General features: G+C 39.6%; 1 protein-coding gene across 4 annotated transcripts in view; it reads right to left on the bottom strand.

Annotated features, from left to right (window-relative positions):
• The window catches only part of CEP120 (centrosomal protein 120), a 76,523-nt gene extending 61,002 nt beyond the window's left edge, over window positions 1-15,521 (bottom strand). The window contains exons 1-6 of one of the 4 annotated variants that reach the window (XM_049873557.1): window positions 15,412-15,521; window positions 15,072-15,149; window positions 10,564-10,720; window positions 7,885-7,999; window positions 6,422-6,563; window positions 2,188-2,336 (exon numbers count right to left, since the gene is read on the bottom strand). In XM_049873557.1, coding sequence (XP_049729514.1) covers window positions 2,188-2,336; window positions 6,422-6,563; window positions 7,885-7,999; window positions 10,564-10,720; window positions 15,072-15,120 — 612 coding nt within the window. In that variant the 5' untranslated portion in view covers window positions 15,121-15,149; window positions 15,412-15,521. Of the gene's footprint in view, window positions 1-2,187; window positions 2,337-6,421; window positions 6,564-7,884; window positions 8,000-10,563; window positions 10,721-15,071 lie in introns of all 4 variants that reach the window. The other 3 variants (XM_049873558.1, XM_049873559.1, XM_049873556.1) reach the window with 3 other exon arrangements.
• Between the last annotated feature and the right edge of the window lie 4,694 nt (window positions 15,522-20,215).

Genomic DNA, 20,215 nt, shown 5'->3' with positions numbered 1-20,215 from the left:
TGTGACTTGACTAAGAAGAAAAACTTCAGTGACTAATTTTTAAAAACTTTGGCTTGTCTGTAAAGAATAAAAAAAGCAAACACGACAAAGTAAGCAGTATCAAGGGATAGATGGCCTACGGGATTACTTTTTAATAGAGACAGCAAAGAGCTTGCCACAAAGATATGTCCCAAGAAGTCATCCTGCATTACCAAGAACTGTATTAGTTTTAATTGTGAGCTCAACAGGTCAATTACCCATAACAAGCTTTTACTATACAAGTGTAACTTCTCAAACAAGCTAAACAATATGATGTGCCAGGTACTTATATTATCTCATTACCCACCCATGCACATCTGCAAAGCTGGCAGTATCATGACTATACAATTGAGGAAAAGTAAACCTTAGAGAGGTTAGGTGCCTAAGTTAAAGGAGTAGTAAATACTGAATCTATCTTATTCCAAACCCTATAAAAGACAACAGAGCATAATGTGGAAACAATAATGTGGAATGTGACCCTATGATCAGAAACACCTGGGCCACTTATGAGCTGTAAAACCTCCCTAAGACTCAGTTTCCTCATCTCTAAAATAGAAATAATAATCCCCTATGGTTGCTGTAGGATTACGCTCAACATATGCAAAGTACGTAGCACAATGCCTATTACACACAACATAAAACATAGTAAGTTACAGATATATATTAACAATTATGCCACTCAATCTTTCCAGGGAGTCAAAAAATATTAAAAATAAAATGGCAATTCAAAATGTTTTGCACATGTTAAAAATACAGTAAAGAACAGTAGATTCCTAATTATCTGAAGTGCGCACGAGTGTTCAGGCATAGTTAATAAATAAAAATACAGTGGACACTTGGCTTTGCCCAAACCAAAATGGCATTTTAAGCTGGGACACACTACAGGCAGGGCTTTATGAGAAGAAAAAAAATAAGGAAGCTGGTGGATGAAAACAAAAGTACATAGAAGAAGTGGAAATAAGGGAATGACAATACCTAATTAGGAGAGGAAGAGAGAATCCAGAAAGAGCTCATACATAAAAAGAGCTTTTGCTGGTAGACATAAATTCACTGTGGCAAATCAACATTTCCTAGGAAAAACCTTTACCTGACAAATTTGGCAAGTCAAGTAAAAATGAGGTCACTAATTGTCTGCCAAAGGAGTCCTCTCGGCACAGTGGTTAAGCACTCAGCTGCTAACCAAAAGGTCAGCGGCTCGAACCCACCAGTCACTCCACAGGAAAAAGATTTGGCAATTTGTTTCCATAAAGATTACAGCCTTGGAAACCCTTTGGGGCAGTGCTACTCTGTCTTGTAGTGTCATTATGAGTCAGAATCAACTCAAGGGCAATGGGTTAATTATCTGCCATGGGATCTTAAGCTTCCTGTACATTCCTGCTGAGTGTGCCAAGACTTTGAGACCCTGACTGTTCCTTTACCCAGGCCATTTCCCAGGTTTTTTTATGCAAGTAGAAACCTTGGGCAATAATATAATATGTCCTCTGGGACAAAGACCAGGTCTGCTTACTGCTTACATTAAAAGCATTGGACTCCCCAGGTTCAGTGTTCTGAAGCTGCAACACAAACCTACTACATGTGAGCAACCACCTGGGTACCTCAGTGTAGTCCCCATGGGACTCGGAGGTAAGGGGAACTGAAGGGAATATGCTGATATTCATGCTGTCCGCTGTGCCAAAAGTAATAAAGTCCCTTGTCTCTCACCCAAGAATCCCATGTCTTCTGCCAGCATCCACGAAACAGTAACAGGCTATCTTGTTAGCTTATAAATAGGATAAAACCTAATCCCAGACCCAACAGCCACTGAAACAGTATGTTCCCAACATTGCAAATTTCTCTAAAAAGTTAATTATTCAATACTTTAAAAAAAAAAATGACACTCCCCTTTCATGCCATCCTCACAATGCCACAGAGTACAATGGGAAACAACATTTACTGGTGGTCATTCTTCTAAATCCTGACAGATTTAATTAATTATTTACCATCGTCTAGATCATCCATACCTTTTTTTCTCCCCTCCTTAAACGAAAATGTTTTCTGGTACGAAAGAAAACATTTTTCAAAATCAATATTAAAAAGTGAAAGTCTACTTACTAATATTTTTATTACCTTAGAAGGTAGAGTTTTTAAAAAATAGTTTTCAAGTTCTTTATGAGTCAGTATAAGTTTTACCTGCTCCAGCTGGGTGGCAAATGCTATGGTCACCGACATAATGAAGGAGTCAGTACAATACTCCACTGGTCCAATCTGATGGTAGCCTTCCTCCTCATTCAGCACTGCCACAATGTCCTTGGGGTCAAGTCCAGACAGGCTGGCAGGTACTTAACAGAGTAAAACACAATTAAACTGCATTATAGTTTGACATAATCCATTACAAGATTTTTAAAAGCTGATTCTACATTTCAATTCGCTTGGCAGCTTCCAGAGATACTGTTAACATCTTAGTAAGGTTTCCTTTCATTTCTTACCATCTCCCAAGAGCTGTTATTTAACCAACATTTTTTTATTTGTGAGAACCAAATTCTGAAACAATATAAATCACTTTAAAACTTCAATTTAATAAACCAGATACAAAAGACATTCAACACAAGTTTCTGAAAGGAAGTGAATCCTAACTGGGAACTGAAGAAGTAAAAAGATTTGGCTAAGAAAAGAATGGTTCCTAAATAGAGAATGGGAGCGTGAAAAGAGTGTGCCAAACAGAAAAACAGTACACACAAAGGCTCAGAAGCAAAAAAACACATGTGGTTAGAAACTGAACTAGACGTGGTGTGCTGCATCATAGAGCAAAGTCGAACACATAGAAAGACACGATGGAGAGATGAGCGGAAGTCAGACCATAAAGGTTCTTCTAAAATGCCATAATGCAACATTTAGATAGTTTTCTAGTAAGGAAAAATCATGAAACAAATCTGAGAAGCGAGCCAATATAATCAAATAAGCACTGAAAGGGACTACAGTTCTTCGAATTGGTTAAATATGCACACACACAACTGAAATAACAGACCATATCCAGTGCTGGGGAGAATGCAGGTTAAGTGGACACTTTCAATATGGGTAGGTATATAATGGTACAACTTGTTGGAGACACTGTGTAGGAGTTATCAGAATTTTACATGTGCATATCCTAAAACCAAGCAATCACTCTTCTAGGAGTTAATCCTAAAGAGATACCATGCTTATTGCAGCACTGGATGAAAATAGTATAATGATTAGGAGCATAGATTGCTGAGTCATGGACACCTAGGTTCTAATCCCAGGTCTGTCAATTACTAGTTGAACCGGAAAATTGCACAACTTTAGTCTCCATTTTTCCTCTACAGAACTTCTTATAAGGCTGTTGGGAAGATTAAATTAAATGATGAAAGTGAACCACTTAGCACAGTATCCAAATACTAAGCACATAAATAAAGGTAGCTATTATTCTTATTATATAGTAGGAAACCCTGGTGGCATAGTGGTTAAGTGCTACAGCTGCTAACCAAAGGATCGGCAGTTCAAATCCCCTAGGCACTCCTTGGAAACTCTACGGGGCAGTTCTACTCTGTCCTATGGGGTCGCTATGAGTCGGAATCAACTTGACGGCACTGGGTTTGGTTTGGTTTTTTTAAGGCAGTAGAGCTTAGAAGTTAAGGCTATTAGCTCTGGCAGGTTTCTCACTGTTGGCGAAAGGAGTTACAAGTACGGAAAGGGAGAAAGCTAGAATTAATCTTGCGGTATAGGACTAAAACTGGAATTGTCGATGTGAATTCATGTTGTTCTATATAAATACAAAAATACAGATGTAAAGGTATATGTGTATAGATACAACTGTGTATATACACATGTATCTATGTGTATATATATATGTCTAGACATATGTGTGTATACATACATGCACATATTCCTCACTTTGTCCACTGAAAAGTGCAACAATACCCCAATAGCAACGAGCATACCTAGCACCCAGATCTTGACGTCTAAAACTCACTCTTTACTAAAAGGAAGGACTTCTTGGATAAACAGCAGAATTCAGGGCTGAGACAGGGAAAGTGAAGATAAGCCTGGAACATTTTCTTATACCAGAAAGCAAGAGAAAGCTCAAAGAATGATCAGGACAGTCTAAACAAGCTCAGACAAAACAGGCTCCTGCTGGCCAAATCTGTGACAAATAAATAATGATAGTTAAAGACTGTAACCCACTGAACAAAAAGAAAAAACTATGAGTCCACACTGATATAAATAAATACATAAGTTGAAGGTTGCATAAGGAACAGAATATTTTCATAATACCCCCCTACAAAACACTTATTACATAATTACAAAGGAAAAAGATGTACAATTGAGAACACTAGCACATACCACCTTAATCAAGTAATTAAAATGAACATCAGTAATAGGACAAATCAAAATTATTCACCACTGAACAGAATGCAATGCGAAGAACATAGTATCACTTCTGTGAGATTTCTGCTAAAGGTGCATAACTTCAATCTAACGTCAGACAAACCCAAGTCAAGGGACATTCTAGAAAATCACTGTTCTGTAATCTTCAAAAAGTTCAAGACCATGAAAAGACTGAGGAATTGTTTCAGGCTGAAGAAGAATCTAGAGACATACAAATTAAATGCCACACCTCATCCTAAACTAGATACTTCTGCTATAAAAGGTTATTATGAGGACAACTGGTAAAACTTGAATAGGGATTGATGGTAGTAATGAATCAATGTTATATTAAAGTATTATTAACTCATTTCTCAGTTTTGACAGCTTATGTAGGAGAATATCCTTTATTTACATGAATAAACACTTAAGTATTCAGGTACACTGTTACTGTTAGCTGCCGTAGGGTCAGCCCGACTCATTGCAACCTCACGTACAATATAGGGCCCGGTCCTGTACCATCCCCACCATCCAGGGGGTTTTCACTGGCTGATTTTTCAGAAGGAAAGCACCAGGTCTTTCTTGCTAGTCCATTGTAGTCTGAAAGCTGCACTGAAACCTGTTCAGCATCCTGATACCACATAAACCTCCAGTGACAGGCGGGGAGTGGCTGTGTATGAGGTACGGTGGTCAGGAATTGAACTCAGAGCTAAACTCACGGACGGCAAGAACTCTACCACCGAATCACCACTGCCTTCTATTCAGGTATGTACTTTAGGGAGGCAAATTACTCTCAAATGGTACAGGAAAAAAATTATTTTTATCATTCCAACTTTGCTATAAGCTTGACATTGCTTCACAACAGAAAAAAATCTAAGTAAAATTTTAACTAAAAAATTTTAATAATAAAGGCTCTGGAATCTGACTTCTGAGTGCTTATCCTGGCTTCACTACTTAGAGTTATGGCATCTTGGCAAACACAGCAACTCTGATATTCAGCTTTCCCATCTCAAGTTTATGGGGCCTACAAGTCATGTCCAAATGAGATGTCCAGGAGGCAGGTGGATATTTGATTCTGAAGGCCTGGGTGCAGGTCTTCAGCACAGAAAAGATTAACTGAAGTCACAGGAATAGATAAAATCATGTGGGACGACTGTATACAGAACAAGATGATATCTCTTTAACATTTAAAGGTTGGGAAGAGGAAGGAAAATCCAAAGGTTATAAAGAGATGGCCAAAGAAGTTGAAGGAAAAACAGCTTCTGCTAAAATTCTGAGCTACAATTCCCATAATCTCAACTTAAAAAGCAATTTAGAAATTAAACTTTGGGGACAAGACACTGATTTATAAATTCACTACTCTCAATTAAGAATATAAGAGCCCACAGAACCAGTGTTATAAATGTTAATTTTACATATAATTCTAAGACATTACATCCAGTTTGACTGAAACATATTGTACCACCAATTATACTATTTCAATTTCACTATTTGCTTCTATCTGAAAATGCTTCTGATTTCTAGATAAAAGAAAATTTTCACAGGAGGTCTAATCAAAACATACTAGACTGGAAGGACTTTAGAGATCATCTCATCCAATTTCATCATTTTCATCTCATCCAATCTCAACCGATTTTCATCATTCCAAGCGAAAATTAGAACACAAAAATATTTAAAAAGAAACATGAAGGTTGTTAAAACTATTGTTGAGTTAATAAACAGAAAACAGCCTAAGCGTATTAGTCTTTCCTATACTTGTTCTAAGAAGGAAATCTTCCTAAGTAGCAATTTTTAAAAACAATACAATATTCTGCTTTTTTCTGCTAGCTGTCAAATAGGGGAAGAAAAGCTTTCCCTATTTCTAAGATGTAAACAAGAGCTAAGAGCCTCAAGTGTTACACGTGTAACAATGTCACAATATTTCCCCAAGCACTAAAATCAGCTTTGACTCCTGCGTGTATTTCCCTGTAATAGCCCCCCTTCCAAAAGTTCTAGTTCAAAAATGGAACTTCTCAGAGAATGTCCTTAGAAATGATGCACAAACCTCTTCCATCTCGAGGGGGTGCTCCCTTTGCTTTAAAACTATCTGCTGGTGCCTTTGTATCTGTTTCCAAAGCAATGCTTATCTGTATTTCAGACTTGAACTTGGTGTATTTATTACTCAGTAACTGGTACCATCTGGGTGCCTAGAGAATGACAACAACACACCTTAACAGTTAATAGGCAAAAAAAAAAGGAAGCATTGGGAAATGTTCTCTGTTGTTCTAAATAAATTTCTTACAGCGTCTCAGCACTTTCCTCTCTTTTAAAATATTTTTTCCCACATTGCCCACAAAAGACATTAATCCTGCTTAGGAAACCTTCAATTGAACTTCCCTTTGAAAAAACTAAGTAGAAGTTTAGATCGCCTTCCTTGCCTCCATTCCTATGCTTCAACAGGTAGAATATTAATGGGAAGAAAACAAATATATTTCTTTCTACCTTTAGCCCCAAACCCTCAATCTTACTTCATGCCCTGAACAACAACAAAAGAAAAACCTACCAATTCTCAGTTTCCCTAATTCCTCCTTTTTCACGCTTCCTTCCTATTATACCTTTTCTGACCAACATATTTCCATTTTTTCACTATATATCAAAATAGGAAATGAAAAGCTTAATGTTAATAAAAATTGTAACAAAAGACTAAAGTAAAGGTCTAATGGTGGAGTTCTAGGTATAAACCATGTACTTGATTGGTTTTGAAACATAAAGGCCTCTCACAGAATGAAGCACCAAGAACTACCTGAACATCTCCCTAGAGATACTGGCTGCCAAGGATAAGCCAGGTCAGACTTCATAGGTCATGGTAAAAACTTTGGTTTTATCCTTGTGGCAATTGGAATACACTCAGGAGGATTTTTCTTTTTGCGGGGGGGAGGGTAAGATGGAGGGAGTAAGTTACATAGCATAAATGTGTTTCAGTAAATTCACTTACTGTGGCTACTATGTAAGGCATTGAAAAAACAGAAAGAGATAGCCAAGGTGGAAATGATAGTAATTTAGGATGGGGCTGCAGCTATGAAAACGCAGCAGACGGATCGGGGGGAAGGAACCAACTGGAAAGGATAACTACAGAAGCAGGGAAAGGGAGGTTTCAGGGACGACTTCTGCATTTCTAGCTCATGTAACTGGAAGGAGAGTGGTTACCATTCATTAAAGGGAATATTCCTTTCCTTTGAAAGGAAAGCTCAGGAGTTGAACATGTTGAGCTTGAGGAAACAGCAACATAGACACAGGTTTAGGCTTAGAGAGAAGTTTCTTTGAGAACAATAGTTCTAGGTTGAAGAAATGTTTAAAAGGGTCAGGATTTTCTAAGTCAAATTCGTAAGATAAAACACGAGAATTGCCATATTGGCTTAAGCCCATGATCTATCAGGTCCAATATTCTGTGTTCTATTCACTGACCTGATATCTCCTAAAAACAATCAACTAACATTATCTTTAGCAAGATGCCTTAAAGGGCAATACCTGCTTTGTTTCTTGAGCAGATCTTAAGTCCAGAACAATGTAACCTATGGTTTCCTTGGCTGAAGACAAAGGATCCAAGGCAAAACACTGGAGTTTGACAGGAGTGCGCTGTAGTCTGTAACATAATTCACGTGATAGATAAAATGGCTTTTGTTTAATATTGAATTTTCTATTAGCCTTTTTTCAAGTGCCAACTACTATCAAATCAATTATAGTTTTGTTGGATAAGCTATTTTCATTCCACACTTTTCTGCAAAACTCTTCACCTGGAGAATGAACTATTAATTACATCTACTTATCTATTCATTAATTAATACATAGAACATGCCAAAATTTTAGTCTCTCTTGTCTAAGAGGCTATCCAGTAGGTCAATATTTCTCAAACTTCTGTAATGTATGTAAAAAAAAAAAAAAAAAAACAAAACCCTGTTGCTCTGAAGTTGATTCCGACTCATAGCGACCTTATAGGACAGAGTAGAACTGCCCCATAGGATTTCCAAGGACCAGCTGGAAGATCTGAACTGCTCACCTTTTGGTTAGCAGCCCAGTTCTTAACCACTGTGCCACCAGGGCCCCTCTGTATCGTATTAAAAAAAAAAAACCTGTTGCCGCTGAGTCAATTCTGACTCATAGCGACCCTATAGCACAGAGTAGAACTGTCCCATAGAGTTTCCAAGGAGCGCCTGGTGGATTCAAACTGTTGACCTTTTTGTTAGCAGCCATAGCACTTAACCATTACGCCACCAGGGTTTCCCTGTATTGTACACAGCCCTTTTAGAGGCAAATATTATCCTTGGGATTGGTTTTAAGTTAAGTTTTTCTTATACTGTTACAAACATAAAACGACAAATACACATGTATGCACACAGCTCTTTTTATAACTATAAAACCAAAATAAATTTAGGAATTAAATATCATAAAACCATAAAGTTTAACAGTAACTTAATGTTAACAGATGACAATGTTTTGTAAGCATGATATTGACTGATACAGCACAGGCTCTTCTTGAATTGTTCCGAACCCCTACAGTAGCTTGGAAACTCTGGTGGCGTAGTGGTTAAGAGCTATGGCTGCCAACCAAAAGGTTGGTAGTTCGAATCTACCAGGTGCTCCCTGGAAACTCTATGGGGCAGTTCTACTCTGTCCTATTGTGTCACTACACGTCGGCATCAACTCAATTGCAAGGGGTTTGGTTTAACAGGTTTACAGTGGCTTATACAGTGAGTCCATTAGATTCTGCCATGGCTTTTATCTACTGAAATTACCATGAATCCTGCACTTGGCACAAAATCATCACTTACATATTCAATTTACCTGTGTTATTTTATTAGTCTACAACAATCAGAGTGGTTCCTCTCGGCACTAGCACAGTTGTAAATACAAGCACAAACGCAGGCACTAACCTCTCATAGCACTACTCTAAGGGGACACTCCAGATGTCACTGAAAAGAAATGTAAAATTCTTACATTCACTAAGAATTTAATACTACTTCAAATAAATTCATAAACTAATCTAGCAATAAAAGAAAATAAATTTCTACTTACTTTCATTTTTTTTTTTAATTTCTATTTTGATTTACTGAGAAAGCAGAAGTATTAGAGTGATTGTGTGTTTCCCATGAAGGAAATATATTTTTAATTTTTTTAAAGCTATCGATATTCTTGCCAGCTTCTAGTCACAAAAGTTCATTAAAAAAATAAAATGCTTTAATTTTAAACCTGTTTTATACACTGATAAAATATTTAAATGTCTAAAATTAAATATAAAATAAATTTTGAAAAATCTCTAATATAATTTTTATAACCTTATAACTTTTTCACTGACTATCTTTATATATCCTGGGCAAGCCAGATAAATTACACAATAAATGAATTAATAGCAATTATAACAGAAATTGAAATACAAATTACAACAAATTTCAATCCATAGTTAATACTGGGTATTTTTTTAATTTTTTTTTAGGCATATGTATGGTACTACTAGAATAGTAGTCTAGTGTCACACATTAGTCAAAAAGAGAAAAAAAGCAGATTAGGTTCTGGAGCTAGACTGCCTGAGATCTACCACTATCCAGTGGAGTGATCAAGGGCAAGTTACTTAACCTCTTACACCTTACTTTCCTCATCTGTACTGTGGGGAAAATAATAACACCCACTTTATGGGGTTGTTCTAAAGTTTAAATGAGTTATTGATACAACAAAGTGTTTTGAAAAGTTCCTGGCACATTTTTTAAAAAATTAATAAATACTACTATTATTAATACTGTAATCTAATAGGACAAATTTATAACCCATTAAAAAAACCAAACCCATTGCCATTCAGTCGATTCCAACTCATAGCGACCCTATAGGACAGAGTAGAACTTCCCTATAGGGTTTCCAAGGAGTGGCTGGTGGATTCAAACTGCTGACCTTCTGGTTAGCAGCCAAGCTCTTAAATACCGCACCACCAGGGCTCCAAATTTATAACAGCCTGGAAAAAAGAAGAAGAATAGAGATGGCAGTTTAAATTGAAAATAATAATCATCCAACTTAAAAAACGAGGGAGAAAATGGTTGCACAACTGAAGAATGCAATCAACATTGCTGAAATGTACATGTAGAAACCTGAATTGGTTTATGTTTTTACTGTGTATATTCTCAACAACAAAAAATTATTAAAAAAGAAAATAATAGTCACCTGTGCTGATGAAGTGCTTTCCTGTCAATTTCCCAAGCTAACTCGGTAGCAAATTCTGGCTGGTCAGTATGGTCCACAGGATCAGTAGCCAACTGTTCTCCATCAAACTTTGCCTCTACAACAAGCATATGCTTTGGACGTTTAGGGAAATGACGACCTGGAAGAACAAGACCACACAGATTAATTGGAAGTGCATAAAAATCAAAGAGAATCACTTAGTGTGTGTTTTTAAAATCGACGTGTTATGGGTGACAGACTTATCATACATTCCATTAACTACCCAAAAACATATCGCATACATTCACCTTCAGGATTCATAAGAAACATGAATCAAACATTGAGGAAACAGACTACTAAAAAGATCAGGTAGATAATGAGAATCCCTAAGGAAGGCATTCACAAAAGTTTTTATTTAGCATCTACTATACTATACTATATATATATATATATATATTACTATATAGGGTAATTACGAGTCGGAATCGACTCAATGGCAACAGATTTGTTTTGGGTTTTTTTTTTTTTTTTAATTCAAAGATTTTAAGAGGAAACATACAGTGAAAACAGAAAAGACCCTAGTTGAGTGACGGTTCAAGACTGTCTTCAATCATCCATGTTCAGGCAACCCTTTCTCCACGTATAGATGAACAGAAGGCGGACTCAGCAGATCTCTGTATGCTCGGCCCTTGAGGATCTTTGCCCATGGGAGACACACTCTGGAGTTTGTTGCTTTATTCCAAGTTTTATACTTTGTATGGAGCCCTAGCGGCACCACCGCTACGTGTCCAGCTGCTAACCAAAAGGTTGGCAGTTTGAATCCACCAGCTGCTCCTTGGAAATCCTATGGGGCTGTTCTACTCTGTCCAGTAGGGTCGCTTTGAGTCAGAATCGACTCGAAGGCAACAGGTTTTGTTTTTTTTTGTACTTCGTAGTTGGCCTGGAATTTGAAATCCAGTATTGGCCAGAGTCCTGAACAATGTTTAAGAGTCAATTATCTTTGGTATAGCCACCCTAGAGCCACCAGGAAAGGGGGCACCAGGGAGGAGACACACAGGTGAGATTACAGGTGCCATCAAGGAAACAGGGTCTAAGGGGACCACCACAGCCTTTCCTTTATCCCCTCCTTAGCTGGAGGTTGAAAAAGGCAGAGGCCTTGTCAGGGCCCTGGGAGTTGCCATGAGCAGGGCAGGAGCTAGAGTGTATTCCCAGGCCAGGACCAGGGGACTTTCCCCTCGGCAGGGACCCTGGTGGGAGGTTGGAAGGCTCATCCAATCTGAAGGGCTCAGTCTCTGGACACAGCATCAATGGCATGGGGGCTGCAGGTCTCCTGGTCAGGCTGCCTCAGTTTCTCCCAGATGGTCCGTGAGTCTATTCAGCCACATTATGACACAGAGTAGGCCACCAAGCAAGCGCATCTTCACAAAGGTCAGGAGCACAAAGTGGATGTTGCAGAGCAGGGACCTGGTGAGGAGGCTAGTAAGAGCCATCAGTCTGCTGTTGTTGGTGGTCTGGATGGTTGAAGGTGAGGAAGCTAGATGTGCTGGCGTTCTCAGTTTTGGGTGGGTTTCTTGGAATTGCTGGATCAACAGCCACTTTAACTTGGAATCCAAGATCAGTTCCATTTCTCTCAATTCCACACCTGTGAGTGTCCACATCATAGCCCCCAAGCTCCTTCATGGTTATGGTGAACTGGTGGTATCCATGGTTGTCCCTGATGGACACTCAGCCCCTCCTCACCTCCTGCTCTGACCCTGTAATTTTAATCAGGAGTTGGCAGGCGTTCCAATGCTCCCTGTGGCACCACCACTTGCTGTAGGTCTCCCACACTGGGTCATAGTGACACTGCACAATCACCAGCCCTGGCGGGGGGAGGCGGTTTCTGGTGGTGGTGTTTAGAAAAGGAGCCATGGTGGCACAGGGGTTAAGCGCTCGACTGCTAACCGAAAGGCTGGAGGTTCAAGCACACCAGCCGCTCCAAAGGAGAAAGGTGTGAGAGTCAGCTTCCATAAAGATTTACAGCCTTGAAAACCCTATGGGACAGTTCTACTCTGTCCTAAAGCATTGTTACGAGTTGGAATCGACTCGATGGCAATGGGTTTTTATTGCTCAGAAAATAAAATCAACAATACTTGGCGACCATTTGGAAACTGGGCATGGGGAAGTAATCTAGGATGACTACCAGGTTCTTGGTTGAAAACAACAGAGTGGTGACAACAAATGGAAATACAAACACAGAGGAGAAACAGTTTGGACGGAGGACCACATGCCAATTTTTGATGTTTGTGGCAACAAGCTTTAACTGACATCCCTGACTCCTGGTTTTCTTGCCTGCACGTTACTAAACTAACCCTGTGAAAAAACACTCTCCAGTTTAGCAATAGGTTTTGTCTCCTTATTCCTCAGCAAATTAAGTCTAAACTCCTTGGATTGGCTTTCAAGATCCTTCCAAGGCCTACTTTCTCTAGCTAAACAAACAAACGAAAAAAAAACTCGTTGCCATAGAGTCAATTCGGACTTACAGAGACCCTATAGAACAGAGCAGAACTGCACCATAAATTTACAAGGCTATAATCTTTACAGAGATTTACGCAGATTGCTACACCTTTCTCGTTCAGAGTAGCTGGTGGGTTCGAACGGTTGACCTTACAACTGGTTAGCAGCCGAGCACTTAACCACTGCACCACCAGTGCTCCTTACTAACTCTACCTTCAGAGGCTTATTTCTCACCCTGATACTAAATAGTTATCCTCTTATACCCTGGTCATGTTGCTGGCCTCTACACTGTTCCATGACACCCTCCTAACCCCAATCCCAATACTCATTCCCACATTGGCCTATGTTGTCCGATTGCCTGGAATGGCTTTCCTTGTATCCTAGCCAATCTAAGATTTACGTACCACACAAGGCACTTCAGCCATCATCTCTATCCCACCCCAAAACCTATGTTTATAGCCCGTATCATGTATTTTTAATATTATAAAACATCCCAACATATTGTTTCCTGCACAGTAATTTGAACTCCTCAAGTAGACAGACTCTCTTCTAGGTCCTTGATGGGAGACAGTACCTTATATTTCCATTTCTTCATAGCCTGGGGCACAGTTCTAATTCAAAAGCGTGTTCATCAAATTATAAGAAGACTTTAGTGTTATGTCTTTAAACAATCAGCAACCTAACAGTTAAAACGCCCTATATCTGACTCTTTATGGCTTCTGGTCAGTCTTATGTCCAATTTTTACAAAAACTTAAAAAGTAGGTTTACAACGTTCGTTTCCCCCTCACCCTCCAAACAATGCCAAACAAACAAGCAAACAAAAAAACCTTGTTGACTTAGAGTCGATTCTGACTCATGGAAACCCCACATGTAACAGAGTAGAACTTCTCCATAAGGGTTTCTTGGCTGTAACCTTTACAGCAGTAAATCAACTGGTCTTTCCCTCTTTCCCTCAGGTTCTACTGGGTGGGTTCAAACCATCAGCCTTCACATTAGTAGCAGAGTGTAAACCATTAGGGTCACCCAGGGACCTTATCCAAACAATGTTTCTTCTCCACAAAATACCTTCCCATTAGAAGAAGAAAAAAAAAAACAAAGATATCGCCATGCCTCTGGCCTGCTCAAGATGATGGCTCCTTACCACTTTATTTATAACCTTTCTTCAGTCTACCTATCAGGTCCAACGCTCTCCACTTTCCTGCACTCTGCTTTCCCATCACAAAGAATTTAAGCAACCTCAGAACATGCCTTGCTTTCCAGACCTTATATACTTTTTGCTCTTCCTTTTGCCTGAAATGCCCTTTTTTCCCCTAGCAAATTCCTAAAATGTCATTTCCTCTGGTAACCCTTCTCCAACTTCCCCAGTGAGAGGTGGCTACTCCTTCCACATCACGATGATTTGCTGACACATTCTCCATGATTCTGTTAGCTTTTAGAACCAGGACCAGTCTTATATTTTCAGCTTTAGGGCCGGACACTCAGGCCTTTAATAAACAAATGCCACTCATTCAACCACAAAAAAAAATTCAAAATATGTATAATAGGCCTACGTTAACAACTGCAGTCATCTAAGTCCTCCCTAAGACTGGTAAAGGAAACGGCTTCCGAAATTCTTCTGAAATTCCGAGAAGCATTTATTCAAGTCAAAGGCAAAGTTGTTACAAATGGTATCACCGGGAGGCGGCTGAAGAGAACGTGTCTTCCAGGTACACTTTCAGCTCATATATAAAAATCACCGGCATGCTGCTTCTGAAGGAAATTGTTTTTTCTAGATTCTCTGGGGCTACAGCTAGTCACGTTAAATATCACCTATCCCTATCAGCTCTCATGCTCCTTTGGGAGATTTTTAAAGCAATTGCCTAACAAACCTCACTTCGTACAACTGCGAACAAGTCTTTAGGAATCATAAAAGCAAAGATGACAGGGTTTTTAAAGTTAACAGAACCTCGGTCCCACACTACTCTTTTAAAATTCTGGCAACAGCAGTTGCAAAAGCAAGCCCGGGGCCGCTCACCTTCGAGGATGGACACAACGATGAGCAGTTGGTCAGACTTGGAGACCATGGTCGCTGTCTCCGGCCTGCAGGCGGGGTCTGCTGGGGGGAGAGGGGCGCGGGTGAGTCGCGGGAAGCCCGGGGCCCCAGGCAGGACTCCCGGCAGCGGCCCTGCTGCCCGCCCGCCCCGGGCCCCTGACGCTCGGGCCCTGCTCCGCGGCCTGACGCCGCTGCTACCTGCAGCGCGCCCGGCTCCCCTGCCGCGGGCCGCCAGCTCAGCCCTTAACCCGGCCCCAACCCAAGGCAAAGGCTGCTCTGCCGCCGGGCCTGTGAGCAGGTAGAGAGCCCGCCGCCCGAGGACCTTTTGCCGCCTGCGTAGCCGCTTTTCAAACACCCGGGCAGCCGCCGCGGTCTCCGCCGCCGCCCCGTTTCCGCCTAGCAACCAGGCCCACAGGCCCAGCGCCCGGGGGAGGCTGGAGGACAAAGGGCCATAGAGACCACGGCAGTTGAGGATAGAATGGCTCTCAGCCCGCTCTGCCGGCCGCCCTTTTACACAGCGTTCCAGAGCCCTGGGAACTCTTCTTGTTCATTACCTCACAGCGCCCCCTGCTAGCGGGACCGGGAAAAACCGGCGCGGGGGGATGGGGGGGACCAGCTGCGCAGGCGCAGTACAGCAGTAAACGCTTGCCGAAGCCGCGTAACCCCATTTAAGGAGTGTGAATGTAGCGTATTCTTTGTTTTATGCTTCAGACACAATCTAAGAAATATGTCATTGGGAATTAAATTAAAAAAAAAGGTAGCTCAGTTCAGGTCCTCAATATCAACACTGTTAAGAAAATTAAGTCACAGAAAAATAATGACAAATTTGAACTCGAAAATCCCCAAATTGTTCTCTCGCGGTACCTGAAGTTTCTGCGCTTTGAAAACCAGTAGTGTCAATACGGTCATTACTGTATCTGTTGGCGCAGACGCAAACTCGGAATTTCTTGTACATTAGAAATTACCCTAAAACAAAAACATTGTCACGTGGGCAGGAAAATTAAAGGAATAGATTCTTCTACTCCCTGACCACATTAAAAAAAAAAACTAGTTAGCAAAATCAAGTTTAAACTTAAGAAGGATGACCAGATGCTGTCAACTGGCATTTTTATCTTTACATCCATGCTGCAAGATTTATTTTAGGAAAGATTAGAAATCTTTGGGAGATTATCCTAGCTTGAAACTGGACGGGGAAGGGGGCGCACTAGGGAACAGTGCGGACATTTTTAATATTAAATTTTGTAATAATTCTGCTTTGAAAAACAAAAGCAAATCATAACAACAGGTGACGGGGGAAAATACAGCAGCAGAAACGAGATAGCACGAGGAAATGGCCATAGGTCTAACCCCTCCCACTGTTTGCTTGTTCTCTAAACTTAGAAGTCATTGCTTTAAGAGCAAGTCACGTATTCATCTCTGGCCTTGAAGGTTTGTTTGCTTGCTTTGTGTTCAAAAGAAAAGGGGAGGGTGTGAAGATTGGACTAGGTTACTTCTAAGGCCCTTTCCCATCCCAAGCCACTGCCTTCTTGTGGATTTTGACTCATAGCGACCCCTTAGGGTTTTCAAGGCTGTAAATCTCTACGGAAGCGGACTACAGACTGCCACATCTTTCTCCCGAGGAGCCGCTCGCTTCCGACGACCTTTGGGTTAGCAGTGGATAGCTTTAACCACTGTAGCACCAGTACTCCTTAAGGCCCTTTCAGGCTTCTTCAAAGGCTTTCCTGAAGTGAAACGTTATTCAATATCAAATCAAAATAAAGATCTACTTTGGGTTCATCTTTCAACAATGTATTCTTTTACGAAGTATACCAAACATGCCTAAAGTAGACAGAACAGTGTAATGAACACCCGTGTATCCAGAACCAAGTTTCAACAATTATCACCTCAAGACAAATCATCTTCCTCTATATTCCCCACCTCGCCCCATCCCCAAAGGTATTATTTTAAAGGAAATCCTTGATGTCACATCTATTCATCTCTTTCAATATGTACCTCTAAGGATAAAATTTTAAAAAATATTTAAACATTCAACAATTTCATTATTATATCTAAAACTTAGCAGCAGTTTTCTTAGTGTCTGTCATTATATACGCACTGTTGAGATTTTCCTGATCATCTTACAATTTTTCTTCAGTGATTTGTCTGAATTAGGATCCAAACAAATTTAAAACAATCCATTGGTAGTATGTTTCCTGGCTCTTTTAAACAATAGGTACCTACTCCCACTTTTTTTCCCTTGAGATTCTTTATTGAAGAAACTTGTCATTTATCCTGTAGAGTTTACTACAGTCTGAAATTTCATGATGCAATACCAAATGTTGTCATTTAACAGATCTTCTGTTGACAGTTCTAATAAATGTGTCCAGATTGGCAATACTCCAAGAGTAGCAAACAAAACAATAACAGCAAGCAAAATACAATGCTATTAGTGGGTTAAAACATTACTTAGCATGAAACTAGCATTAAACTAGGCAAAGGGCAGCCAATCCAATGAGAGCAAGTGTCCAAAATAGAAAGAATATCTCAGGAGATCAGGGTTTGGGACCTACCTCTGCTGTTTACAAGCTGGGTGACCTTAGGAAAGTCATTTTTTCTCTTTAAGACTCTGTTTTAGCTATAAAATGATAGTATACATAATTCCTTAATTCAGAGCTTAAACTTAGTAAATGCCATTTAGCTATTATCTTCTTATATACACAGTCTCAAACTTTAAGTAATAGCTGTAAAAAAACTAGAAACTGCCCATCAATACATCTTGTTGTTTTTCTTTAGGATATGCAGTAGGGCTTAAAAGCTAGGTTACAAATCATTACTGCAAGCCAGAGAATGATCTCAGGTCATGAAAAATCAGCAAATCAGTAAAATTAATTAACAAACTTTTTCATATAATAAAATTCTCACATAGTTTCTTTTATCTGTTATTTTTCCCCCCATCAAAAAACATTATCACTTTTAAAATGACCTCACCAGAGCTACTAGAAAGTCATCAAATTAGTTGGCTTGGTGTTCTCTACTATTGTACAAGTTAATGACATGAAATTTCCCATCTAGAAATTAAATTACAATTTCATCAACATCTATAGCCTCCTTATCTGTTATTTCACAATCTAATTTCTTCTAATAAGCAATATTAAACAATAGTAACTTCAATTCTAGCATAAATCATCATATTTTAGCTTAAATTCATGAGTGAAATTTTTGTTATGTTTTTGAAATACCAATTATTATTTCAAAATACATAAATAAATGCTTATAACATGTAATTTTTGTTTATTAGACAATGTGAAATTTATTAGACAATGTGAAATTTATTAGACTATAAGCATGCAAATTAAAGGCTTTATTCTCAATTAATTTGCCAATACAATAGCGAATCGTATTAGCTTTCTATTTCTGTGAGTGTTTACCAAAAGAAAGGAAAAATAGAACAAAACAAAGCAATTTTACTCATTGTAAGCCTTCCTTTTTCTGCAGCTATTTTATATTTTTCGAAAAATACTCTGTAGGATTTCTCTTATTTATCTTTTCAGCAATTTCTGTGGTCCACCACAGGTGGCATCAGGAGTTGTATTCTCCTTCCTCAGCTCCTTCTACCTTCATGTCCCCCCTCACACACGCAGTCCCCCCTCAATTCACATTCAAATACATGTACACACACTCAGTAAAATTTAAGGCAAGTTCCCAGGACAAACAAAATCAGCATATCTATTGAATAACTGCTACTTGTAAAAGCATGATGCCATATCCTGATTTCAGGAGATGCTTAGAAAATAGCCTCCATTGAAAAGCGTGTGTGTGTGTGTGTAGGCAGGTAGGTAGGTAGTAACTAGTACTTGTCAATAGTGCCAAGGTGACTTGACTTCTTTAATCCAACATCTGATGTCATGAAGATTGGCCACTATGATCTATCATAGGCAAGGCAGTGTAACCTAGTAGCAAAGAGTCGTATAGACCTGGGTTCTTTGTGACTCTGAACCTCAGTATTCTCATCTGTAAAACAGGTAAATAGCCCCTACCTCACACAAGTTTCTGTAAGAATTAAATGGCATCACTTCTGTGACAAGCCTAGGCTATCGTGAAATCTCTGTATAAGGTAGCTACTTTTATTGTTATTGTTAGTATAAAGGGATAATTTATTGTAGTATTATTTTGTGATGTTTCCCTTCCAGGTTCTGCAAAGATAATCAGATCCTTTGTAGTCCCTCACCTTGATCTCTGTTTATGGCCTAGGGATAAGATCCCCGAAAAGAGTCCCTCTTCTTAGCCTTTTGAAAGATCATGGCAGACAATTCCAAAGTCAAATCTATCTGCAGGTTAGGTAAGTGCTGTAAAGCTGTGGAGTGGACTCTCAGGGCCTGAGTAGGAGTATCATCGCTGTCTTAAGGGGCAGCCCTTCTCTGCTCCAGCCAATTGTGGCCTTCTAACAAATGCCAGATTTTCCAAATTTTCATGAGAAGCTAGAATTATTAATTTGTATGTGAACTCATCTAATTTTTAAACGCTGGTAACTAGTTTTGGTTAAAAACAAACAAAACCAGCACTGTGTGAGACAAAACCAAAAACTTCTACCAGCCACAGGTTAGTTACTCTGGCCTAAATTCATTAAGGTGTTTATGATAACTGTCTCTGAAGGGCAAGGAAAAGAGAGTAGTAGGGAAAAGAAAAGAGATTGCCCAAAACTGCAAAGGAAAGGGGTGTTCGTAGTGTGAGTATGGTAAGAGCCCACATTCTACTCCCTGGCATAGCCTTGTGGAAGCAAGACCTTAGGCCCCAATTTTTCATTCTTAGCACAGATTCTTATGCCCCTAACTTGACACAGACTCAGCAAACTAACAATACTTACAGAATCCTGTAGCCTTGGACTATGGCAACTCAACAGTGACCAAAACCAAAAAGCAAAACTTGTTGCCATTGAGTCAATTCCAACTCATAGCAATCCTATAGAACAGGACAGAACTGTCCCATGGAGTTTCCAAGGCTGTAATCTTTGCAGAAGCTGGCTGCCACAACTTTCTCCCGCAGAACGGCTGGTGGGTTCGAACCACCGACCTTTTGGTTGGCTGCTGAGCGCTTTAACCACTGCACACCAGAGCTCCTCCCAACAGTGACCAGCAAGGGCAAAACCT

This window comes from Elephas maximus, chromosome 2 (assembly GCF_024166365.1).
Source record: "Elephas maximus indicus isolate mEleMax1 chromosome 2, mEleMax1 primary haplotype, whole genome shotgun sequence".
NCBI lineage: Eukaryota > Metazoa > Chordata > Mammalia > Proboscidea > Elephantidae > Elephas > Elephas maximus.
The sequence above is the reverse complement of the archived record's forward strand: the minus strand, read 5'-3'. Positions and strand labels throughout refer to the sequence as shown.